The 23,946-nt window shown below is 46.4% G+C and overlaps 1 protein-coding gene across 13 annotated transcripts in view; it reads left to right on the top strand.

Moving 5' to 3' along the window:
* Window positions 1-393: 393 nt before the first annotated feature.
* Window positions 394-23,946, top strand: part of kirrel2 (kirre like nephrin family adhesion molecule 2) — a 46,672-nt gene continuing 23,119 nt past the window's right edge. For 7 of the 13 annotated variants that reach the window (XM_045701225.2, XM_082961438.1, XM_082961433.1 and 4 more), the window contains exon 1: window positions 395-1,141. In XM_045701225.2, coding sequence (XP_045557181.1) covers window positions 1,102-1,141 — 40 coding nt within the window. In that variant the 5' untranslated portion in view covers window positions 395-1,101. Of the gene's footprint in view, window positions 1,142-23,946 lie in introns of all 13 variants that reach the window. The other 6 variants (XM_082961435.1, XM_082961434.1, XM_082961432.1 and 3 more) reach the window with 3 other exon arrangements.

Genomic DNA, 23,946 nt, shown 5'->3' with positions numbered 1-23,946 from the left:
TACAGCAGGTATGATGCATAATGATCTGTACAGGTATTTCTGTATTTTGAAAGTTATATATCTTAAACACTTGATTGCTGACATGCAAAACAATGGGGTGTTTACCCCATTGTTACCATATCAACCCCTACAAAAATGTCAATTAATCATAATCCACATAATGATTCACATTCCCTGTTTCTGCAGGGTTGATTTTTTGCTATAGGAAACTGGCTCAAATTAAGATCCTACATCTGTATAGCTCCTCCATATTAGAGATTCAACCCTTTTTGCATATGGGTGTTAATCCCCCGGTTGCTCTGTCCCCTGTCAACCAATAGCGGGTCCCCGGGGGCGGCGGCCAGTGAACCCCTCGTCACTAGTTTGTGTTCTTGTCAATGGGAAAGGGGAGTTCTCAGCTCCAGCTCACAGCAGCCCCCCCTTTCTGAGATTTTGATATGCCTAAATTCAGAGGATCCTAAACAGATGATTGTCCGTGTGGATTATCTCCCCTAGCAGACTGCTACGAGAAATAGAGGAGAACGAGATTGAGAGTGTGTGTATGTATGAGCTGCTGAAGATACAGGGAAAGAGCAGAGCAAGTGAGAGAGGGAGACTCGAGCAGCGGGGTGCGAGAGTAGCAACTTCATTGTGTTTAGGCAGAACTGCGCGAGAAGCAGGACGGAGCGCAGCGCAGCTCAGCATCAGTACCGACCGGAAAAAGAGAGAATAGCCTTCTGGACACTACTGTGGACAAACAGACGGTGAGATGTACTTCATTCAAAAACAGTCAGTTGCACCAACTTGAGAGGGAAGAGGAATACATTGATCGAACAGAGGATACATATACGCTGTCATACTGAAAAAGTTCATAACTATGGAAAATAATTCCTAAATGACTGTTTGCAAAGTTTTCGGACAATACCAGTGCTTTGAGAAGCATACGATTTCAGAGACAGGGACATCGCCCGGTACGTTTGATTTACCCAAGCAGTGCTATTGCTGGTGGAGAATAACCAGCAAGCGGCAGCCCTCACCCCAGTCGCATTGACGGAACAATAGATTCCCGTCCTACACTTTCGGGGAAAACACAGCCAAACCGGCGACAGAAGACAAGATAAAATGTTGCAGTTTTACCTCGTCCTTTGCCTTATGGGAACAGGTAAGAAAACCGTTCTTGTCAAAAAAAATTCTGGTTGTTTTTCTGCGCTATTGCTATAAACTCATGAGATGCTCGCTCCGCGTTCCGTTCAGGGCGCGCTGCGTCAAACTGTAGCCTAGTCGATGCGCTGTGCTGACGGGGATGAGAGAGAGGAGATAATATTGCGGCTCTGCTTTTGCTCTGAGGAACTATAGTTTTTCTAGGGATGTTGAGACAAAGTTCCGCTACTGAAAGAGCTGACCCGGGGTACTGGTTGAATGGCACTAACGCCAACCCTTACCAAAGCGCACAGTGGCGAGGTGATGCGGTTTTTGTTGTTTTACGCATTAGGCTATTTATCTGGTGTAGGCTAGGCGGGGTGTGTTTTTTTGCTGATCGTTTGGAAACATTCCATCATGTTAGTGGACGGGTTTCTTTGATATGCAGACATAAGGCTATAGACGATGCTAACAGATCAAAACTCGTGTAATACGGGATTGTTGCCACTAAGGTATGCGGTGACATCAGAAGTCGCTGTTGAAGCAAGTGGTTTGTGTGTGTGTGTGTGTGTGTGTGTGTGTGTGTGTGTGTGTGTGTGTGTGTGTGTGTGTGTGTGTGTGTGTGTGGAGTAAAAGAGAGAGAGCACGAGACAGATAGCAAGAGAAAGAGAAATAAAGAGATAAAGCAGAGAGATAAAAGAGAGAAGGACGGAGAGGAAGAGTTTATATCCGCCTCTAGATATTCGCACTAGTCTACCAGGCGAAGGATAGTAGCCTATGAGGTTGACCACAGGTATCACCGATCATAATTTCAAATGAGATGTGCTGAAACGAGCAACATGTATAGCTTAGTAGAGAGAACCTGGGAACATTCCCCTAATGCAGCCAAGCAGACCTTAATGCACCAGCTAGAACTCGACCTCTCCACCCCGACACACTCCCTCTCTCGCCCCACACACCCCCTATCTCACCCATATTTCATTTATTTTTGAATGGGCTTTATATTTGAAACACAAAGTGGAATTGGATGGGGATTGAAGCTTGTGAGGAAACCACGTTATATTGTAAGACCGCCGCAGCAAGCTCTCCATCTCTTTTTTTTAGCCGACCTTTACAGAAGTTTATCAAAGGCCACTGTGTGTCATTTATATTAAAATATATACTAGCCTATTATGCAACCTGTATTTGTAATGTATCAGACAACACTATTGTGTTATTATTCTATATCGAAAGTAACAATGTAGCCTAACCTCTAGTAGCCTTTAAAGTTGAATCAGACCTCACTCAGCCGAAAGTCCAGACCAAATAGGTTTAAGATGGGGAACAGCTAGGCTATGTCTCGTTGTAAGTGCATAAACAGCCATGGGGTTGGATTTGAGACGGTTTTTAAACACAAGTCTCCAATTAATAATTCCATAGCCAAACGCAGCTAGGTGGAAAAGGCTGCACCACCACTAGGCTACACAGAAAAGGTCAATAATGAAACGATCTAGAAATAAAGAAAATGTCTATTAAAGGCAGCCAACAGACCCTGGGCATGGTGCAATGATTTTTTTTTTATCTGTCCAACCGCTCTTTGTGTTATTTTTTCGTGAGGACTTCAGCCACTGGGGGCAATCGTCTGATGGGAGTCAACATTGGCTTGTCAATCATTTGTGTAGTGGCCTTTGCAATGATAGTTTACTATAAGTGTCGCTGTAATTATTTATACGTCTCATCAATGTCCAATTAGTGTGCCTCTTAGGAAAGGAGGTTTCACATTCAATGTTCCAAACAATGGGTCTTTCTTTTGATAGGCTACTAATCTTGGCTGTGTGTGTGTGCATGTGTGTGTTATTATGTGCTAGAAAATCAGTTTATGTGGACTTTGAATAGTTATGCAATATCAACATGCCTGGATATAATATAAGTAAAACCTATATAGAGCAAATAAAACCTTTAGTGTACTTTTTCCATAGTTACAGCACAGTAGGCAATATCGGCTATTGCGTTATTCTGTAAGAATACATAACCCTTTATTAATCCCCCAGAGAGTAAATGTGGTTGGAGTCATTAAAACTAATTTTTCAACCACTCCACAAATTTCTTGTTAATAAACTATAGTTTTGGCAAGTCGGTTAGGACATCTACTTTGTGCATGACACAAGTAATTTTTCCAACTATTGTTTACAGACAGATTATTTCACTTATAATTGTATCACAATTCCACTGTATCACAATTCCAGTGGGTCAGAAGTTTACATACGCTAAGTTGACTGTGCCTTTAAACAGCTTGGAAAATTCCAGAAAATTATGTCATGGCTTTAGAAGCTTCTGATAGGCTAATTGACATCATTTGAGTCAATTGGAGGTGTACCTGTGGATGTATTTCAAACTCAGTGCCTCTTTGCTTGACATCATGGGAAAATCAAAAGACCTTAGAGAAAAAAGTCTACAACTCCACAAGTCTGGTTCATCCTTGGGAGCAATTCCCAAACACCTGAAGGTACCACGTTCATCTGTACAAACAATAGTACGCAAGTATAAACACCATGGGACCACGCAGCCGTCATACCACTCAGGAAGGAGATGCGTTCTGTCTCTTAGAGATGAACGTACATTGATGCGAAAAGTGCAAATCAATCCCACAACAACAGTAAAGGACCTTGTGAAGATGCTGGACGAAACAGGTACAAAAGTATCTATATCCACAGTAAAACGAGTCCTATATCGACATAACCTGAAAGGCCGCTCAGCAAGGAAAAAGCCACTGCTTCAAAACTGCCATAAAAAGCCAGACTACGGTTTGCAAATGCACACTGGGACAAAGATCGTACTTTTTGGAGAAATGTCCTCTGGTCTGGTGAAACAAAAATAGAACTGTCTGTCCATAATGACCATCATTATGTTTGGAGGGAAAACGGTGACGCTTGCAAGCCGAAGAACACCATCCCAACTCTGAAGCACGGCAGCATCATGTTGTGGGGGTGCTTTGCTGCAGGAGTGACTGGTGCATTTCACAAAATAGATGGCATCATGAGGTAGGAAATTTATGTGGCTATATTGAAGCAACATCTCAAGACATCAGTCAGGAAGTAAAAAATTGGTTGCAAATCGTCATAACAAATGGACAATGACTCCAAGCATACTTCCAAAGTTGTCTCAAAATGGCTTAAGGACAACAAAGTCAAGGTATTGGAGTGGCCATCACAAATCCCTGACCTCCATCCTATAGAAAATGTGTGGGCAGAACTGAAAAAGCGTGTGCGAGCAAGGAGGCCTACTAACCCGACTCAGTTACACCAGCTCTGTTAGGAGGAATGGGCCAAAATTCACCCAACTTATTGTGGGAAGCTTGTGGAAGGCTACCCAAAACAACATTTGATCCAAGTTAAACAATTTAAAGGCAATGCTACCAAATACTAATTGAGCGTGTGTAAACTTCTGACCCATTGGGAATGTGATGAAAGAAATAAAAGCTGAAATAAATCATTCTCTCTACTATTATTCTGACATTTCACAATCTTAAAATAAAGTGGTGATCCTAACTGACCTAAGACAGAGAATTCTTACTAGGATTAAATGTCAGGAATTGTGAAAAACTGAGTTTAAATGTATTTGGCTAAGGTGTATGTAAACTTCTGACTTCAACTGTATATTTTCATACGCAACCACTCATTGCTCGATTTTTATGCATGTGTGTTGTTGTTTCCAGTTTCCACGCCTTTAAACAAACATTTTCTTAGTTTTGGTGTATTATTAACGCCGGCTTTGATTCGGCTCTAGATAAAGGCTTCAAATCCCCCGACCCCTCGGATTCAGAGGATCTTACTTCTTCCAATTAACATTGAGCATCCAGGAGTAAAGTAAAGCGCTTTCGGTCAACGCTTCAGTAAATTAATTAAAAACAAAATGTTTATTGGCAGTTAAGCCGTGTTTTCTTCCCACTGTCTTTGATAAACGAGAGCCGAGTACTGACACATGGGGAGGCAGTAATTAAATGTAAATGTTGAATCAGAATACACAACATCGTCACACTGACACCCACTCTCCTCTGGGAGGAGAAGAGAGAGGAGATGGAGATGGAACGCCTGCTGGAACTGGAACACAAGCACAAACAGACTTTTCCCTCCTAAAGAATTGTCAACGAGGGTCGGGAAATACAGTATTCCCCTAACTATTGACTGTGAGGAGCACAAACAAACAACAGCAGAGTTCCAGGGTCCTAGTGGATCCATTCCTGACAAACAAACACCACAAATGGCAAACAAACTGTAATGTCCCATTTGTCATGGTAGAGTAGTCATAGATTTACTTTGTGTCTGTCACGCATGTTTATCTCATCAGATCATCAGAGAGAGGGGAGGGGTAGAGGGGACCGGGTGTAAGATGACACCAGCAGCAGAACAATTCCTTGACAGACAGACAGCAGCTGGATGGGGAGGGGCAGCAGCCAGCATGGTTCACAGGCTGAAACACAAACAGACACACACACACACACACACACACACACACACACACACACACACACACACACACACACACACACACACACACACACACACACACACACACACACACACACACACACACACACACACCACACACACACACACACACACACACCGTCCCAGAAAACTTGGTTGTTCAATGCTTGTTCACCCATCCATATGTATGTCCTCTCTGTGGCCCTCCTCTGCAGCAGGAGCAACGGCAGCATCTATCCATCATTTGCTTTCTCAGAATGTCCCCTGGCTTCCCACTGGAATTGGATTCCACCCTGCATCAGTATTCCGAGTAATCTTCAATGAGCTCTTTTTTGGAACCTTTAGCTTTGGTTTGCTGAGTCTCATAGGGTAAGTTCAAAGGCTGGGAGCTGAGATCACACGTTTCCCTCGCTGCTTTTTCCTCAAGTCCTGGCTGTCGCCACTCGTGTCTAAACCCAGTGAAGCACCCTGAAAATGCATCACCATCACCATCCTCCTCTGAACTTGCCCAGTGAGGAGAATGTGTTAATGTGGGGCATTAGTAAGTCTAGTAGAACTCATCTACACACAAACAAACACAGCCTTCCACCATGGATATACTGTAAATACACAATGAGGCCTAGACAGGTGCCATCAGAGGAACATATAGCTTTGCCTCCTTGACCCCCCCCTCCTCCTCCCCCTTCCCCATTAGCAGAGATTTGTCCTGGATCTGAGCTGTGTAGCAGAAATATTTCTGGGCGATTCGGTGGCAGCGTGGCTAGGGAGGTTTGTTTTAGGGGAACCGTGCATATTTCATGAACCTCCGCTGCTTTGAATTCTTGTGGAGGAGTCAGGCTTGGGCGGAGTGAGCGGGGGACAGAGGACTGGGGGTGTAAGGGGTTGTAGGGAGAGGGAGGAGGAGGAGGAGGAGAGAGACAGGACTCAGAAGTGTAACTACCAGTGTGATGATCAAGTTGACACGCGGCGGGAAAACACTAGGGAATACCATGGAGCATCATTAACTTCTCTCCATCTTTCTCTCCTTTCCCCCCTATCTCTCTCCCTCATTTTCTTTCTGTTGCTGTGGGGGGGAAGTAAAATGAGAGAGAATAAGTTGGAAGGCAGAGAGGGAGAAGAGAAGCCAAGTTGAGGATGAGTGTCAGACCAGGGGTGCACGGTCACAATAGCGCTGACGCAGCAGAATCCGTCTGGTGTAGAAGTCTGTTGCATTATTTAGGAGATGCACCCATGGCAAAGATATGGATGAGTTTGGCCTACTTTGATTCCCACACTAGGAATGCTCTCTGCAATGGACCCATGGCTCAGACTGGTGGAGATTTGATTTCCAGACAGACCTCATAGACTATGGAAAGGAATAGGATTCAGGGGAGGGGGCACCAATCAAACTTTAAAGGTCATTTTGTAGACACTTACTCGTGAGTCACTCTGCAAGAGTTATTCCCCCCAGACCAGTACACTCAGAAAACCAACAATTCATATCCATTCCCGACCACATCTTAACCTTTTGTAGAGAGCCCTCCTTTCCCTGCACTTTCACTTTCCCTCCAGTAACTCAGAACTGACTCATCCGAAGGTACTAACAGACATACAGACACAGTCACACAGTCATACTGTCATACTGTCATACTGTCATACAGACAGACAGACAGACAGACAGACAGACAGACAGACAGACAGACAGACAGACAGACAGACAGACAGACAGACAGACAGACAGACAGACAGACAGACAGACAGACAGACAGACAGACAGACAGACAGACAGAGGTGCAGAGGGGAGAAGCTATAACAATGGGTTACTGTGTCTTCCAGCCCCAAGACATGTTCACGCACACTGGCATTGTCTTCTTCCTCGGACCTCGCCTCCTTGACAAACAGCACAATGACCCCTGGGGTCTTCCTCACTCATCTATGGCCCACAATCCCCCCAACCCCCATCCCCTCAACAACTTTGCTGTGTACAGAGGCAGAAATTGGAGGGAGAATATAAACAATGGGGCTTCATAAAACAAGCTCTGTCTCGCTAATCAGCTTTGCCATGCGGGGAAACAGAGATAAAGAACTTGGCATTGTGTCCAGGGGCCTTGTTATCAGCTGTTAGCTACTTCACTGGATGTGGTTGATGGCACGGCTCAACACAACAGGGAAGGCCTTGTGTTGTGTGGGCAGCCAGGCAAGATATGCTGGAGCTGTACTACCAGCTGGGGCACTTGGCCACTTCCATCCCTGTCTTTGTCTCTCTCTCGCTTCCTCTCTCTTCGCTCTATTTTCTCCCCCTCTTTTCATTCCCTCTCTCTCTCTCTCTCTCTCTCTCTCTCTGCTTTCTCTCTCAAACTATGTTTCTCTAACTCTCACTGCTCTCTCCTTCCCTTACTTCTCTCCTTGTCTCTGTCTTTGCACATCCTCACCTCTGTTTCCCTCCGGGGCAGAGGAAGGTCCTTGCAGGAAGTGACACATAAAGACAGGGACAATGGAGGGGCTGTGTCAGCTTCCTCTTCCAAATAACTGGTCCATCCAAACACACATGCCGCCCGGCCCCTCAGCCTCTCAGCCCAGGGCCCCTACCAGTACTACAACATTCGAACTCCCATCCACTGCCAGCAGATTACTGGGCTCTATTATCACCCACTGATTAGAATACAGTAGGGAGAGAGCAGAGGCTGTGTACTCTCTGCATTCTCCTCCTCCAAACAATGGTACAGCGAGAGGGAACCCTGGGTTGATTCTTTACAAATCATTAAAGCAGAGCCCAGAGGGAGAGAGCAGAGCAGTAGCACAGCCTCTGTGTTCAAACAGTAGCCAGCCAGCCAGCTATTTTAGTGAAACAAATTGTATTGTATTTGTTTTATTTTTGGGGGAGGTGTCACATTTTTTGGGGGGGGTGTCACATCTTTCTAGAGAGATGTATCACAATTTGGCAAGACCTCCAACCCAAGAAACCCAGAGAGCATAGAGAGAGCTCCAACATACTAGACCAAACATTAGTTTTTATTTTCCAATCAATTCCTGCCCTCCAAGACAAGAATTTCCTGTCTCCTGCCGAGACACAGAAACCAACAGCAAATTGAAATGTATCTCCAGTGTTGCAGCAATATCTGGGCCTATGTTATCTTCACTAGCCGTGTTCCTCAACCTTCTTTTAAAGATTGCCCTGTTGGGGGGTGATTCTGGCAGCTGGGAAGGGACTGAAGGGGAAAAATCCATTCAGTTATGAATCCCGCGAGAAGCTATTTATTTGTCTATCTATATATTTTCTACTTATTTATCTATTTTTATTCCCCACTCGATCCGTTCTTGAGAAGCGGTCTGATTTTCAGTGTCTCCTCTTGAGCAGAGGGACGTTAATATCATGTGGCCATTGTGTGCTATTTTGGAGGGTTGTTCTGTGTGTGCACGTCCATAAGTGACTCATGAGGAGCTTATCAAAGCAACGCCCTAAACTATGTGTTGCTCATAGTACACACACACACATACACACACACACTAAGACAGGGGGTCAAGGGCATGCATTAGGGCAGAGGATGATGAGCTGAGATGAGTGTTTCCCATCTTTGGGGCTATGTGCCCTTTATGGAGCGGTTAGTCAAAGCCCGACTGTCTAATTAATGACGCTCTATCTCTCAGGATGTCATGTCTCCACTAAACTCAACTCAACCAGGGGGAAAGGAATGCACTCAAGGAAACAAGCGATGGTCAGGCTGGGCTGCGCTGACTTTACAGAGACCAGAGAGTTGTGTGTGTGAAGGGAGGGACAACTCCCATGCTCCCCTGGGCTTCAGGTCCCCTCCTTCCCATCTCTCTGTGTCCTTCTTTCTTTCTCTGTCTCTCTTTCTTTCTCCTCCTCAAACAAAGAGCTCCATCTTCCTGCTTCCTGACAGTTTAAACTGACAGGAATCTGAGGGCAAATATTGTGATAGTGACTCAACCGCTAACAAAAATACTGGGCTCGGCGGTCGGGAAAGGAAATCGCTTCTTAAACTCTCTTTCTCCTCCTCTCAGAGAGAAAGGTAGGTCTCTCTGCCTCACTGTGTTGTTTTGAGAGGCAGACAGCTGGGTGAAGGGTTGGCGGAAAGTGTAGCAACTTTTCTTCTTCTCTCCCTTCTCCTCCAGCAGGGAATTTAGAGCCAGGCTTTGAAACTCTCTGTGGGAGGCCGCTAGGAAAGCCAGCAAATTTGCTATCAACTGAGGGGTGTCAGTCAAAGCTCATCGATCAGGCTTTTAACTGCGGCTCCCTCAATGTCCAAACATGGTAATTGTATCGAGCTGTGTTGGGGATGAGAGGCGCGGTGAGGGGTGGGGCGACAGCCGGGGGCGGCGGAGGGTTTGGGGGATAGGGGTGAGAGTCAGTAGGTGGGTAAGGTGGGTCTCCAACTTCTGTGGTGATGAGAAGCAGGAGCTTCACACAGAGAGAGGCATTGGAGATCCTCTGGACAGGGGGTTGGGAGGAGATGTTTGTCTGAGCAGAGAGACAGAGAAAGAGAGAGAGCTGTGCCTCAGCCGGGGGAGGAGGGAGGGGAGAGAGAGAGACACAGAGAGGGAGGGAAAGAGAGGGGGGGTCAGAAGGATTTACTGCCAGCAGCTTAGCCTTTAAGGTAATGTATATGCTTGTATTGGTGTAAGGCGAACTTGTGTTTTTTCTCCCAGCACAAGGTAGCTAAAAGAATAACAAAGATGTAACTGAAGTAAGAATCTGGGGTGGAAGAATTGAAAGGGGTTGTTTCAATGCCTCAGGGCGAAACATTACAACCTGAGGTATCCCTTTGCCATGAAGATGGACTTAAGACACAGAATGGTTTTTGAAGAAGGGGTTTTGTGTGTGTGTGTGTGTGTGTGTGTGTGTGTGTGTGTGTGTGTGTGTGTGTGTGTGCGTGCGTGCGTGCGTGCGTGCGTGCGTGCGTGCGTGCGTGCGTGCGTGCGTGTGTGCGGGCGGGTGGGGTAAGGGCGGGTGAGGTGTTGGAGAGGTGAATCTGATCCCACTTCCAAAACTATCTCAGTTTATGAGGTAGTGCTAAATAATCAATGTGCCGTGGCCTTTCCTGATCCTGACAACATTCCAGTAGAATTCCAGCAGGGTTAGGGTCTGGAGAGCTAAGCGACAGGGGCGAACCCTATACCCCTCTACACCCCTGCACCCCCGCCAGGAGACAGCAGCAGTCCCTCCTAGGGTTGCACCATTCTGGGAAGAACTGATTGTTCCCTACACAGATTGGGCTACTATGCCCTTCTGCTACAGGATGATGTCTGTTTGCTTTTGAAAGTCCCAGCCATGGTGCATGGAACGTTCTGGAGGATAGGGGAGGAAGGAGGGAGGGGGGGTGGGCGGGGGGTGTCAATAGAGACAACAGCAAGGATAGAGGTAAGGGAGAAGCAGAGATAGAAAGGGAGGAAAGAGAGAAAGGGAGGGAGAGAGGGAGAGTGTTACAGACACATACACAATAGGGATGACATTGCCTAAGATGATGTGAGTGTGAATCCAGTGTCAGTCTATGACAGATGATATAGCCTGCTATTGATAGGATAGTTGGGCTGGAGGGAGGGAAGGAGAGAGTATAGATACTGCAGGTTTTCAGGGAGTTTCCAAACAGAGACAGATAGAGCAGGAGATAATATTGGAGGAGAGAGGAGTGGACGGAGGGAGGGAGAGGGGGATGAGACGCAGAGTTCCAGGCTGCATCCATCATGTGGTTTGGTGCAGGAGCCATTTCTACCCATTGTTCTCCATCATTTGTTTTCTCAGGGCTCTGCTAAGGGGGGGGGGGGGGGGGGGTTTAGCCATTTGTTTGTGCGCTAATTGCGTAAGTAAGACAGCATAATTAGACGTAAAGGTAAACAGACAAAGGCAGAGAAGAGCGATAGATAGCCACAGGGAGAGAGATACAGAGGTGCAGATGAAATGAGATGTGTAGATGACGGAAATGTCCCTCTCCATTTCAACGTTCAAGGCTGCCAAGGAGGAGGGGTGTGGTATAAAGTACAGGAGACAGAGAGAGATGGAACAATAACGGATGAGAGAGAGGAGGAGAGAAAAGCTGTCTTCACAGCCTGCACTTTGAGGTGCAGCCCAATGCTGCCTGAAAAGTCACCCCATTTGATGCAGTGAGGTGGGGAGAGGGGGAGGGAAAGGAAGGGGATAGAGAGGTAGAGAGAGAGCAAGGGGAGATGAGGAATGAGAGAGAGGGAGAGAAAGAGCAGAAGAGAGAAAGATTAACACTGAGAAGCAGAAGAGAGAGGAGAGTGAGAGAGAGAGAGAGAGAGAGAGGGGGGCGAGAGAGAGATGGGGAGAGGGAAACAGAGAGCAAGAGATCGTCTCTCCTCCAGATCAAAGGCAGTGTCTGGTCCCTGGAAGTGCCTGTTTGTTTTCAGTTGTTTGGGAGGGTCTCCAACCTCCATGTGTGAGGCCACAGGGCCCTGCTCCTGTCTCCGTCAGACACAACCCTGACACACACACACAACCCTGACACACACACACACACAACCCTGACACACACACACACAACCCTGACACATACACAAACACACACCGTTTTATCTCAGTTTCATACACCTCAAACACAGCCACCTGCCAAACCATCACTAAGAAGACACAGCACACACTCCCTGGAACCACTATACACACACCCCGACACCACTTTACACACACCCTGGTTTGTGAGTGTGTGAGGTTGAGGAGGTGGGGAACATGTGGAGCAGTAAGCTGCATGCAGACAGCAGAAGAGCAGCAAGTCCTCAGTCTGTCCTTCGACTTGTTCAATGGAGAGATGTCTGGAGTGAGATGATTACTGGTTACTGTCTGAAACTACAGCCCAAGACTAATCAGTCAGGGGAAGATTGTTTGTGAAAAACCTGCAGCTCCTGTTATACTTTCAGGGCCGGATTAAGAAATCTAATTGGGAGTTGTTGAGAAAAACTGTTTCTATTGGTTCTACAGACAAACTAGTCTTCTCTTTTCAGCAGTAGCCATTTGTTTTACAAACAGCATATTTTCCCCTTAATTGTACTTTGAAATCTGCAAAACGCAAACCAACAGCTGCAACCATCCATAGAAATATAATCCATAGATGGAAGTTCCCATTCAAGTCAGAACTGGTATCCATTGATAGCGTACCCATGAGTTTAATAGTCAAATAGTCAAAAGCCTGTCTACACACAAAGTTCTCCTGTGGTTGGAGGTTGCAGTAAAAAATCAATACAAATACATACTACATATATAATCTATATTGAATATATAATATATACAAGTATATATTTCCTTTATTATTATTTGTTGTAAAAACAGCCCGGGCCCAGGGGCTTCAGCTGCATTAATTCAGCCCTCTGTATTTTAAAAGCGTATATGCTGAGCGACAGATGTCTTTGGACTTATTGAGAGACCAACAGTATTTCGGGTGTTATTTGAGAACTATTGAGTGATTGTACCAAGCCATCACAGTTGTTTATCTTTTAACACAGTGACAGTGCTGGCAGTTTGGAGTTGCTCGTAGTGCACTAGATAGACACAAAGTGGTCATATCCTTGAGGTTCTGAAAAGCCTGTGTCCAGTCACGACTCCAGTGTGTATGTGTATGTGTGTGTATGAGAGATGGTTTCTGCGTGTGTGTGTGTGTGAGTGTGCGCCCGAGCGCATGCTCCGTTCTCCTGTCTCTGCGTGGGTGTGTCCAGGAGTGTCACCCGCTCTTTCAGAGCTCTGGCGCGGGGAAGGAAGATAAATGGGACATTAATGGAACCACTCAATCACAGGCTACTTAAAAAAAGCTGACCATAGACTGTGGGGCAATCAGTCCTACTCCGAGGCCCATTCAGTCTGCATTCAGCCTGGGCTCGAGGAGGGCGGCTCTGGGTCCTTCAAACTCTGGATTAGCCATTCACTGCTCCATAGACCACGGCCTCACTGCCTTTCACTGCCTAACTGACTGAGCACTCCTTTAGAAAGACCATAGGGGCTGGAGTGAGTGAACTCTCTCTTAAAAAAAGAGTTGTGATTGTTCTTGGAGGTCTTTAAAAGCCAGTTAGAATTGGGCTCCTTTGTCTTGCACCTCCGGGAGTTCGAATAGTGACTATGTTGTGTGAAGGTTTTGTTTGGTGTGTGCTTTTGTTTTTTGTTAGGATTAGTTAACAGCAGATAGGTTTTTTAAGTGGTGTATGGTTTTCTTAGTGTCACGTATACTCCCTCTCCGGCCTCTAGGTCATCAGGCTGCTGATTATCCCGCACACCTGTCACCATCGTCAAGCACAACAGCGCCTCATGACACTCACCTGGACGCCATCACCTCCTTGATTATCTTCCCTATATCTGTCCCTCCCCTGGGTTCTTTCCTCAGGTGTTATTGATGTTGGTGCGTAGTTTGTGTTGCGTGTTTATTGTTTCATTTATTTATTTATTAAAACACTCACTCCCTGAACGTGCTTCCCGACTCTCAGCACACTAGTTACACTTAGGTGGGAACAGGAATGAATGGGGAGGGAAAATGTATGGTTCTTCAGTTGTGCCGTAGGAGCATGACGGTTGCTTTAATGGTGTGAAAATGAACGGTGGCCATGTCAATTCCACCTTTACCTCTGGGGTCGATTCGGAACTGTTGCTTCTGATTCATTTCCTGTAGCTTTGATTAGGAAGGCACGGTGGTCTAGAAAAGCCTTTTCACACTTACCGCCGGGGGTACGGAAGCTGAAGCTGCCATCTTGTGTGAAACATGAACTGTGTTGGCCAACACCACAAAGGTACAAACACAACACTGGGGTCAAAATGTTCCCTCTCTCCGCACCATACAACCAACCCCTCTTCTTTTCTCTTTCTTCTCTCTCTCTCCCTCCCTTCTGGGTAATGTGTTAACGAGCAACAGCTTCTCCGAATACCCATAACATTAGTGTGTGTGTGTGTGTTTTCACACCAATTAATGAATCGCTTTGTGAGGCTGCTGAGGTGACGATGGCTTGTCTCTTGCCGGCGCACGGGCGGGTGTGTTTCTTCCCCCGTTCTCTCTCCCGTGTTAGACCGCTCTCTCTCCCGTGTTAGACCGCGTGTGTGCCTGTGATGGCAGGGTCCTCTCTGGCACTTTACATTAATTAGCCCTCTCTGTAATTAGCGCAGGGGGACGAGGGGGGACGAGTGGGAACATGAGAGACCTGAACACAAGCCTAATCAGAGGGGCCAACGGGTTTGATTCAACGTCAGCGAGAAAGTTCACACATATGTAGAATTCCTGGCTCGACCCGGACAGACTGTGTTTTCACACTCAAATTAGCAGGGATGTGGATTGGGAAGATTGGACTCTTGAGAGGAAAAAATAAGACCCTTTTCATTATCCTGAATTGTTTTTGAGTTTGGTGACCATTAATATAAAACCAGACTCCCTCTCTCTTGCTCTCTTTCCTCTCTCTCTTTCCTCTCCTCCACACTAGCCCTTCCTCCTGGGGCACTGCAGAACAATTATTTTGCTCTCCTCCCTTCCCTCCCTCCCTCTCACTCCAGATAATTCAATCTGTCCAATATCAAATAATCTTCCCCAATTTTTCAGCCCATTTTAACCTTATCGCTCAAACAGCCGCCTCTAGGGGACGAGTCTCGTTCCACCTTGTTAAAAGAGAAGGGGTTGAGAAAGAGAGAGAACCCGGGAAAGGGGGATGACAAATAGCTCTCTGAGGAGTGTTTTGAGAAGCTTCTGTTTGCCATTCTCACAGGCAATATGTGAAAGAGCCGGCAAAGATAGAGAAAGGGGGGAGATGGGGAGAAAACCAGAGAAAAAGAGAGGATGGAGGGAGGGAATATTAGTGAAAGGGTGGGGGATGAGTGTAGGCTAGGTGATGAAAGTAAAGTTGGCCTGGTGTTACCACTCTACTCTAACTTGTGTCCCACAGCACAGTATAACATGCCCCTCTACAAGCTCTCCCCCAGCTCAGAATTACAATCCAATAAGGTGGGCTCCTGTTGGTCTTTGTTCCCCCATAGTATTTACCCTGTCCTCCGGCTCCGCTCGCTGCCTAATCTACCCAAGAGCTGAATATCAGTAGGTCAGGGACAAGAGGAGGGACAGAGCCGAAGGAGGGAGGAGAGGGGTGAGGGAGGGAAGACGGGAGGGAGGGAGGTGGAGTAAAGGGTTAATTTTTCCTTGTCTCAATATTTTTCTCCACCATTCCATTCTTTGGGTTGTTTCCCTCTCTCCGGTTCTCCCACTCTCCTTCCTTCTCTTTTCTTTTCACTTCTAATCTGTCTGCTTGATTGTTCTAAGCTGCTTTCAGCCGGCCCCTGGGAGAGCTGAAGGTTTGGAGTCTCTTTTAATTCCGATTTTAAAGAAACCTTCCTCAAGAAGGGAGATGTAAGAGTAGGCCAGGCTGAGGAGGGTGAAGGAGTGGAGGTGGGACAGATTGCATGGCGGTGGTGCAATAGGATGGGAGGCAGAGAGGCGACTTCAGCAAACACCAGAAGTCACGGAAATAGAAAAAGATATGATATGCCACACAATCTCTCTTTCCCAATCTCCTCTCTCTCTTGTGCTTAAACACACACACACATACACACTCGCAGGCATTGGGGTGGTTTAAGCCAAATGGGATATTTTTTCTCCTATCTGTAATCAAGCAGCACAATCTATATACAGTAGATTGATCTCAACTTCCTGTGATTCATACCATATCCTGTGGAGACGATATGGCCAGCTGAGAGGGTTATCACCACACTCTGTCTAATGATCGATAATCTCCCCGGATGGCTTTAAGAGCCTGCAACACTCCACTTGTTTATCAGGGCCACAAACCAGGGGCCACAGACAGATGAGCTGTGAACTGCAAATAAATAAATATATAAATCAGTATTTGCAGAGAGAGAAGAGAGATAGCCGTTTGGCATAATTGCACTAGCTAAAACTTTTGGGCTGCTGTGTGGAGTGGACAGTCATGGTGTGGGTAGATAGTGGTCCATTTCCCTGATTGATGGGGTTATACTTGGGTGGCAATGTCACCGTTGTGGACACTGGACATCCTTGTTAGACACTTAATTTAAAGGCCTTATCGCACTGAGACACAGTGAGATTCTCCCAATATAAGTCTGGACATCAAAGATACTGGCACTGGCATCAAGACTCTATCCATTACTGCAGCCAGGCAGATAGGCGAGCTGCAGAGCAATGTGTGTATGTGTGTGTGTGTGTCTCTCTCTCTATTTCTCTCTCTTTGTGTGTGTGTTTTCTCTGTTTGCATCTCTATGTGTTTGTTTGTGTCTCTTCCTTTGTGTGTGTGTTTGAGTGTGAGTGGTGAAACAGTCACACATCTGTCCCTCAACTAACAAACCCCCCAAATAATAAACCCCACTCCAGAAAAATGGAGTGACACAATGAAGTGGTTAAGTTTATCAAGCCACCAGCTTTGCTCAGGCAGGCAAGGTGTTAAGGGCCAGGCAGAGGTCAAGGGCCCAGCCCACAGCATTCTTCAGCTAGGCACGTCCCAGCACATCACACAGTCAGGGACCATATGTCCAGGTCCTCCAGTCAATGGACCAGCCCAGCCAGCAGGACAAAGACCCATTCACACCCACTGAGCTCTGAGGAAATCTGCAATTCCACGCTGCCATTAGGCCAGAAAACAGCACCAGTGAGTCAACACCAGGGATACAACACCAGGGACACACCGAGTTAGAGATATGGAGAGAGGGGAAAGAGGGAGAGAGAGGGAGTGAGAGGGAGGGAGGGGGAGAAAGAGAGACAAAGGGTAAGAGAGAGAGAGAGAGAGAGAGAGAGAGAGAGAGAGAAGGACCTTTACCAGGCATTACAGGCAGGCTGAGGATGATGCCCTGTGCTGTGGATCCATCTCTCTGTTCTTCCACAGGGCTGCAGCAGCCTTCTCTCCAGAGGGCCCTTAGAGACCCTCCCTGCAGCCACCACGCTCTCTCTCTCTCTCTCTCTCTCTCTCTTTCTTTCTCTCTCTCTCTCTCTCTCTCTCTCTCTCTCTCTCTCTCTCTCTCTCTCTCTCTCTCTCTCTCGCTCTCTCTCTCGCTCTCTCTCTCAATTCAGTTCAATTCAAAGGGCTTTATTGGCATGGGAAACATATATTTACATTGCCAAAGCAAGTGAAATAGACAATAAAAAATGAACAGTAAACATGACACAACATTACATTCCGAAGGAATAAATAAATGTGAAATTATGGCTATATACAGTGTTGTAATGATATGCAAATAGTTAAAGTACAAAAGGGAAAATAAATAAACATAAACATTGTTCTTTACTGGTTGCCCTTTTCTTGTGGCAACAGGTCAGAAATCCTGCTGCTGTGATGGCACACTGTAGTATTTCACCCAATAGATATGGGAGCTTATCAAAATGTGGTTTGTTTTCAAATTCTTTGTGGCTCCGTGTAATCTGAGGGAGATATGTGTCTCTAATATGGTCATACATTTGCCAGGAGGTCTCTCTCTCTCTGCCTCTCTCTCTCTCTGCCTCTCCCTCTCTCTCTCTCTCTGTCTCTGTCACTCACAACTCTGTTAATAAGGCCCAGCAATAAATGCTACGAAGGATACCAAGCCGGGATGAAAGCTGTTCCTCTCATGTTCAAGCTTTGAGGATATGTTTTCCTGGAGTAAGAAGGGAGGAGGTTGGGGTAGGAGTAGAGTGGAGAAGGAAAGGCTTTATAGAGTTATGTTGCATTTCAATGGCCCACAGTAAACCCATCCCATCATAAAATAATATTTTGTGTGTCATATCCTGTTGTGTGTGGGTGCACTATGGGACATTTGCCAGTCCCCCCAGCACTGAGTAAAGTGTAGAGGTGGAGGAGAAGGGGGATCCTGAGGGGGGAATAGATCACGCATATTTTATTTCACTGCAGCGATGAATATGGAAGAAAAAAGGTCAAACTTGACTGGAAACACTACAGTAGATCACAATTACAGTCCAGGCCCACATTTCATACATCAAGTCCCCCCTGCGATGTCTCATCAGCCCCTGGTCACACTGGAGAGACCCACGCCGCACATTATCAAAGATTGATGGGGTGTCCTACTTAAAGCCAGGGGGTGGGGTGTGGGGGGGGGACTTTGGGTTATCTGCGGGAGAGGGAAGGGGGGCATTGGGTGTTGGTCGTGTGGCCGCGTGCCAGCAGTAACCGCCCACCAACTTCGCCGCCCAGTGCCCGCAGACCGACGCATAGTAGTTTGAGGTTCTGTCAGGCTACACCATTACACAATCACATGACCACAGCCTTGATGTACTGGAGAAGTTGCAATGCCTGACGTTACGAGATCAGCACTTACAAGACAGTACTAGCTGAGTCAGGAGTTTACAGAGAAGAAGACACGAGCTGAACAAATGTTAAAGGGTTGGCTTCACTCTTGTCTTCCGTCTCCCTCCCTCCCACCTTGGAAAAACTAAACAAACTGAGTGAACAAACAGGCAGACCCTTCCCTCCAAATCCCCCTCTTTCTAATATCACGCACCTCAATCCATCCCTCCATCCCTTTTCTTCCCTGCTGGCTGACATCCTCCCCTTCTTCTTGTTCAGAGTGCTTGCTTAATAATTAATTGATTAATTAGTTCTCTCATTAATAATTTATTCGTTAATCACGGCCTGCTTTTTCTAGAGGAAGCGGTGTAATCTGAAAAAAAAGCCTGACTTCACATTTCACTCTAATTGCACGGCTGCACTAATCAACGCTTAAGAAATTGAGTTTCAGGAAATTCGTTTTTCCCTCCTTTCCCTCTCTTCTTCCCCAACACAAAGCAGGATGTACTGAGGTCGGCAGGTAATGCTTTCTTTCCCCTCTCCTCTTTTTATTGTACTCTGAAAGCCCTTAGTCATCACCAATTTTAAAAGAATGTCTCAAGGCAGAAGTAATCTGATGAACGGAATAAAAATTGGCGCTTAATTAAAACGGCTTTTTCCCATCTTTCCCAGAGAAAGGGGAACAGAAACGGTGATGGCCGGTGAAACGGCGGACATTGATGAATAAACGAGGGTTTGAAGACGGTTTGTAAGAGGAGACAGGCGCTGGGGTTGTGGAGGAGAGGTCTATGCTGTTTCCCAGGGATCTATGGCTCTCCCGGGACGTCGCTGGGTAATTTGTGTAATCGCCAGGAGTTACGTGCCGGGGAGTTTCAGTCTCATGCACACAGAGGTGTGGGGAAGAGTAGCTTAGACAAAATAAAAAAATATAGTTGTGTGATGCAACCGTGAGAGTAAAAACAAGTAAAAAGCATTGTGAAATGGTTTAATTACATTCATGTTTATCCCTGTTGGATATACAGTTCACACACAAGTCATTTTCTCCCTCTGAAGCCCTTTGTCAGGTCCTGGGAAGAGAAAAAAATTGTATCTCAAATTAGAGGGAAGCTTCAACGGAATGGATGCCAATTCGACATTAACCTCTAAGCTTTATAAAGCACACACATTAAGCAGCACTAATGAGACTCATTGAACCAGTCTTTCTGTATTTTCAAAACACACACACAAAAAAATTGCTTTGACTTCAATGTGCCGCCCCACTGTTATCGACAGAGGTTGCCTCTGCTTTATAGTTCAACAACACCAGCACAAAGCACAGCAGCATCGGCAGGCAACAATAGTACTGACATGCATACATTTACAACATTACCACCCTAATTAAAAAATAATAATAATAAAGGAAGAAAAAAAGTATTCATTATGAAACGCACTACTTCCTATCGCGAAGAGCCAAGGGGGCCTCCACTGGGCTCAATTAGGAAGTGTAGGCCACAAATCCCTGGACTAAATTAATTGACACCCCAGGGCATTGGGCCCAGAGTCCCAGTGGTGGAGTCTAAGTGGAGAATTCCTTTGTTTTCATTTCCTTTGCCTTTGAGAGAAAGTGCAAGAGAGCAAGAAAGGGGAGGAGGCACTCTAACATGATCTTTTCATTGTTTTATGGATTTTTAATCTATTGTTTAATTATTTGTTTTTGTTTACTTGTGGTTTTCTGCAGCTGGGGAGCGAAGTGAGGTGGATGTAAGAAGTAGAGTTAATACAAATTTTTGCATCCCATTTTTGAGCAGCTAGGCTTCCCGTCGCATCTTTGAGCAGCTAGGCTTCCTGTCACATATTTGAGCAGCTAGGCTTCCCGTCACATATTTGAGCAGCTAGGCTTCCCGTCATATCTTTGAGCAGCTAGGCTTCCCGTCACATCTTTGAGGAGCTAGGCTTCCCGTCACATGTTGAGCAGCTAGGCTTCCCGTCACATCTTTGAGCAGCTAGGCTTCCCGTCACATGTTGAGCAGCTAGGCTTCCCGTCACATCTTTGAGCAGCTAGGCTTCCCGTCACATGTTGAGCACTAGTGCCATTTTATCCAGCATGTCAGCTGTTGTGTGCACACTAAACCCAGGCTTTTGCAAACGGCACAAGAAGTTAAGGATTTAAAAGCACAGTAAATTATACTGAAAGCCCTTCCAAGTAGTACTAGAGAGAAGGAGGGAGAAGAGAGAGGGAGAGACAGAGGAGAGAGAGATCGAGGGGGTGGACTGGGAGTGAGTATGACACACTGATTCAGCCAGCAGCTGTCTTGTACTGAAAACACCAGGGGGCAAGAGGGAACCAAATGACAAGGCTGGCTCAATCAACATCTTGTCAAGACTGTTGGCTGATGTGTACAGACAATTTTATACCGCCAAACCCCTCCTCTGCCCTCCTCTTTTTTTTCATGGCTTTTCATTTCCAGTCATCGAGCCAGCCAGTCAGCCAGCCACCCCCTGTATAGTGTCAGCTCTTAGGCACTGGAGTGGAGCAGTGGATGGGATGGCAACTGTGGTATAATGACACTTAGAGAACTTCTCCTGACACCAGAGAGAGCACAGGAAGTGTCTATGCCAGTGTCTCTGACACACACACACACACACACACACACACACACACACACACACACACACACACACACACACACACACACACACACACACACACACTCTACACATACCCTCTACACACACACTCTACACACACACACACACACACACACACACACACACACACACACACACACACACACACACACACACACACACACACACACACACACACACACACCACACACACACACACACACACACACACACACACACACACACACACACACACTCTACACACTCCACAGACACAGACATTCCACACACACAGTATTATTCCCTTCAGCACTCCTCGGTCCTCTCCTCTTTTTCTCTCTACCTCTCTATCACTCCTTCCACTGTGTCTGTGGTGGCAGGTGCCCAGGGAGACACAGCCGCTGCTTGTCCATGCGATCAGCTCCTCCTTGGCCCGCCTCCCTCGCAGTCCGCCTCGCCCTGATGGGAGCAGCGTGGAAATCAACGCCATGCAGGGTGACAGCACATGTGACGGACTGATTACAACATTCCATCAATCGCCTCTTACAGCCCCGGCCCTTTACAATTTAGACCTGACAGGAGACCACTTTTATGGTTATTTGTCTTTACAACCGTACAGTACCTCAGGTTTTTACTCCAGTGTGTCTTTTCTTGTTGTTGCCTCCCGATGTCCTGGTTCTTCTAGCACAGTGTGTTGACAAGCTGACACAAAACCTTGCAATTTTCACGCCTGGGATGGAGAAAGAGAGGGAGAGAAAGGGATAGGGAGAGAGAGAATTAGAGAGTGTGTGAATGAGAGAGAGAAAGAGAAGGAGAACAGAGAGAGAGGGGGACAGGGAGGCTGTGTGACGATGCTGACGGGGGAGTGTGGAGAGGAGAAGGCACTGTGTCAGAAAGAGCTAAAGAAAAGACAAATCAATAATTACTAAGACCGTATATAATTCTGAAAAGGGGCTTGCAAGGCACTGATTTCAGGGATCATGGCTGACTGACTGTATAGTATGAGAGAAACACAGAGGAAGGGGAGATGGGGGAAGCTGGCAGAGAGGGTGACATGTGGAGGGATGGACGGATGGTAGAAGAGAATGGTGGGTATGGAGGGTGTTGGGTGGTGAGGGGAGGGGAGGGGAGGGGAGGGGAGGGGAGGGGGGGCAGGCGTGTGGATGGATGAGCTGATCGTCTCCGTATAAAAGAGGTCCCGGTCTGAGCCAAGAATCTTCACAATGGAAGAAAGGCTGGAAGGGGAGGCTAGGAGGATTAAACTCCAGCAAAACAGCTCTTAAAAAGCTGTTAGACTGCAATTTAGACACAAAAATGCACAAAGGGGAGAAAAGGGGGGTTATGGGTAGATAGAAGAAAAGTGCGTCTGGAATGCGAGGTGGGGAGGAGATAAGGCATGAGAGACAAGGCCAGATAAAGAGAGACAAACACAGGCATGCTTCAGCCAGGACCATGTCTGAAGACCAGAGTCACAGATTCAGTCTGTGTCTGTGTCTGGACACTAGAGACTATGGTGGTGTTTGGGTGGTATCCTCTGCTCACTTCCCTCCAAGTCCACACAACTCCTGTAGAAGACACGGTAATTAGATTACAGCCTGGCCCAATCAGACCTGAGACGGGAGGGAGAAGTGATGCCTGTTGTAACAAATTCTTCAGCTCGGCTGCCTAAGCATTATGTGCTGTTGTTCTACACACGCTCACACACACAGCGGGATATTTACACTTTCACACACACATACACACGCATATACACACATATACACACAAACACATGCAGCAAGAGACAATGAGAGGAAGACAAAAGACCCTGAGTCAAAACAAAAGGATAACCATTCAGTACAGAGAAATGGAGCTTACATTTTGCAGCCCGATTTAGAGGCCTTATCTAGACACAGTACAATAGATGGTATTTGAGGAGAGGGCTTGTTTATTCTGAGCGTGACATTTTGTTACCGGTTGTTTTGTCTTCTTTTTTTCCTGCTTGTGTATCCTCCCCCTCTTATTCTCTCTTTTACTGTGGAATATCCACACCAACACTACTGACACATAGATCACTGCTACTGTGGAAAATCTACACCAACACCACTGGCACATAGAACACTGCTACTGTGGAATATATACACCAACACCACTGAGACATATAACACTGCTACTGTGGAATATCTACACCAACACCACTGGCACATAGAACACTGCTACTGTGGAATATCTACACCAACACCACTGGCACATAGAACACTGCTACTGTGGAATATATACACCAACACCACTGAGACATAGAACACTGCTACTGTGGAATATCTACACCAACACCACTGGCACATAGAACACTGCTACTGTGGAATATCTACACCAACACCACTGAGACATAGAACACTGCTACTGTGGAATATATACACCAACACCACAGAGACATAGAACACTGCTACTGTGGAATATCCACACCAACACCACTGGCACATAGAACACTGCTACTGTGGAATATATACACCAACACCACAGAGACATAGAACACTGCTACTGTGGAATATCCACACCAACA

The sequence above is a fragment of the Salmo salar genome, chromosome 02, assembly GCF_965601325.2.
Source record: "Salmo salar chromosome 02, fSalSal1, whole genome shotgun sequence".
Lineage (NCBI taxonomy): Eukaryota > Metazoa > Chordata > Actinopteri > Salmoniformes > Salmonidae > Salmo > Salmo salar.
The sequence above is the reverse complement of the archived record's forward strand: the minus strand, read 5'-3'. Positions and strand labels throughout refer to the sequence as shown.